The sequence below is a fragment of the Orycteropus afer genome, unplaced genomic scaffold (genome assembly GCF_000298275.1).
Source record: "Orycteropus afer afer isolate SDZICR_OR568_19922 unplaced genomic scaffold, OryAfe1.0 scaffold00751, whole genome shotgun sequence".
Lineage (NCBI taxonomy): Eukaryota > Metazoa > Chordata > Mammalia > Tubulidentata > Orycteropodidae > Orycteropus > Orycteropus afer.
This window is the reverse complement of record NW_006922338.1, coordinates 230073-232683: the sequence shown is the minus strand read 5'-3', so window position 1 is coordinate 232683 and position 2611 is coordinate 230073. Positions and strand designations below refer to the sequence as shown.

The following is a 2611-nucleotide window of genomic DNA, read 5'->3' as shown; positions in this document are numbered from 1 at the left end:
AGGCGCCGCACGCAGTGGTCGTCGCCGCGGGCCCAGCCAACAGCCGACCCCTCACGGATCCGCCCTGGGCGCGGACGCACGCGGTCCCAGCCGGCCGCCGCGAGCCCGCACCCTGCTCTGGCTGTTGGAGCTGCCCCACCCTCCGTGGCGGCGTGTGTGGGGAGGGTCTGGGAGGGGTGTCTCTGGGGAAGCCCTCTGGGCGGAGCGACAGGGACCAGGGGCTCTGAGTGGAGCAGGTGTGCGCCCCCCACGTAGTCCCTGGGTTCTCGTTATCCGCAGGCCACACCTGGGGCCCTGTGTGCTGAAACATCCTTCTGGGCAGAGGTGACATCTGGAGCGACCCAACCCCCGGGGGGGGGGGCGGCTCACGTCCTGGAGGGTCACAGCCACTGGCACAGAGGAAGTGTCGCACAGACGGCACTGCAGGGTCCCACCCACACGGTGGGATGCAGTCTGGGCACACAGATACACACACCACACGTGTGGATTCATCTGTTTACGGACCTCCCCAGATGCCCATGTATCCGTGCAAGTGTGTGTGTGTGTGTGTGCGTGCGCAGGTCTCCACCCTGTGTGCCATACAAGTGTGTGTGTTTCTACTCTGTGTGTCCATGTACCCATGAAAGTGTGTGTGTGTGGGGGGGGTGTTTCCACAGGACCTCAGGAACCCAAGTGATCCAAAGGCCCCCATTCCTGTGGGGACCTTAATATTGGGGGAAAGGGTATTGAAACCAAAGCAAATCCCTCCAGGTGGCAGGGGGGAGAGCTGAGAGGGCAGCACAGAGGGGCTTTCTGATGCCCACACCTAAACTGAGATCTGGGCGGGGGGGAGGGCACCATTCATCCAGAGCAGGTGGCAGGGCCTCAGGCCAGGGCAGCAGAGTCAAAGGGAAGGTGGGGAGCTTGAATCATCTGTCTGAGTCCCCTCATCAGTGCCCCCATCTCTGGGGACATGCAGGCTCAGACCCACTCCATCTGAGCAGATGGTAGCTGGCCACCAGTGCTGGGAGCATGCGGCCTTGGGTGGGAATTGGCCCCTTGGACTCACTTGGGTGAATCCTGTCTGCCCGCAGTCTTTCCAAGACAGGACCCCTCACCCTGCTGCCCCTTCTCTGGAAGTGTCAGGGAGGTCAATTGTCCCCAGGCTGGAGGTGGCCAGGTCTTTGCCTGGCCTGAGTCTGCCTAGGCAGTGGTGGTGGTGGTGGCTGGGTCTCATTGACCCTGCCTTCACTTCCCTGGACCACCCTAGACCACCTAGACCTGGCCTTGCCCGCTTTGGGAATGAACTCAGATCATCTGCAGGCTCCCAGCTAAATGCTAATCCTTACCTGCCCCTTTCCAACCGACCCAGCACCCCTGAGCCCTGGGGGAGGGGAAGGCAATCTTCAACAAGGCAAAAATAGCCCGGCTTTAGCTCCGAAACAAAAATGGGTCACCCACCTCGCCCAGTGGGGCCTGAGGAGGCCCAGCTCAAGGGGTCTGGGAGGGGTGCCACAGCACGAGAAAGGCTCAATCCCAGGGGGCCGGTGAGTCTGGGAATGGGATATTTAGATAACCCCCTCCCCAATAAAGCCCCTCTCCCAACCCTCCCAGGATGTCCTGGGTGGGATCTCTGCCTATCCCCTGCCTGATCCAACCCAGGCCCCTGTGCAGTGCCCCATGGGAAGGGAGTCAGATGGAGTCCCAGCTTTGAAGGACCCCCAGAGACCCACAGCAAGGATCATAACCAGCATCACCCAGTGGTCCCCAGCTGGTGGCACTCACGAGTTACACACCGTACCCCTCACCCAGAACTCAGCTTCCTCCACCCATCCCCACAGGCCACAGGTCAGGTGGGGATGAGTGAGCGCCCCTGGAACTACTGCCCCCCCTCCCCACTGAGCCCACCTTCCCCACCCAGCCCCCTCCCCTTCCACTGAGCCCCTTCTCCATCCCCGCGAATCCCCACTCCAGCCTGAGGCTGTCCCTGTCTAGCAGCCCCCTCTCCCGGAGCGCACCTCCCCGCCCCAGCTTAGGCGCTTTTCTAAGCTTCCGGCCCAGGGCGGCATCTCCTTGGTTGTAGAGGTTGCGCGTTCCCACCTCCGGCCCCTTCGGGCTGAGAGCTCGGCGGCCACGCCTGGGGGCCAGCCCCGGCAGTCGGCAGGGGGCGGGCGCGGGCGACTCGGGGACACCCCGGCCGCGCCCCTTCGCCATGGCCGCCAGCCCTGCGCCCCAGGGCGTGCGCCCCCGCGCCCAGAAGCCGTATTTGAGCAAGGTGGGTGCGGGCGGGCTTCGGGGAGGGGTCCCCAGGAGGGGCGCGCGCGAGTTGGAACGCGGGGCGCGGGGATTGCGCAGGGGGGGCGGCAAGACCTCCCCCGCTGGCTTCCCCCCATCAGGGCGCGTTAGTCCCCTTGGAGCCCGCTGATCCGGGCCGGGCGGGCCGGTTCCGGGCGTGTGGGTCTGGGGGAGGGGCAGCCGGCGCAGCCGCTCACGGCCCCTGTGCCAGATGGAGCGGGTGATCTTGAGGATGCAGGACCCGGACCAGGGCGTGAGGATGCGGAGCCAGCGCCTGCTCGTCACAGTCCTTCCGCACGCCGTGAGCGGTGAGGCCCGCCGGGGACCCTGGGGCGGG

At 65.3% G+C, this 2611-nt stretch overlaps 2 protein-coding genes across 2 annotated transcripts in view; one reads left to right on the top strand and one right to left on the bottom strand.

The window, feature by feature from the left end:
• ARHGDIG (Rho GDP dissociation inhibitor gamma) overlaps window positions 1-2193 on the bottom strand; it is a 4780-nt gene extending 2587 nt beyond the window's left edge. Inside the window, exon 1 of the mRNA XM_007957474.1 lies at window positions 1998-2193. Coding sequence (XP_007955665.1) covers window positions 1998-2193 — 196 coding nt within the window. The remainder of the gene's footprint in view (window positions 1-1997) is intronic.
• RGS11 (regulator of G protein signaling 11) overlaps window positions 2192-2611 on the top strand; it is a 6230-nt gene continuing 5810 nt past the window's right edge. The window contains exons 1-2 of the mRNA XM_007957473.1: window positions 2192-2254; window positions 2486-2582. Of these exons, the coding sequence (XP_007955664.1) occupies window positions 2192-2254; window positions 2486-2582 (160 nt within the window). The remainder of the gene's footprint in view (window positions 2255-2485; window positions 2583-2611) is intronic.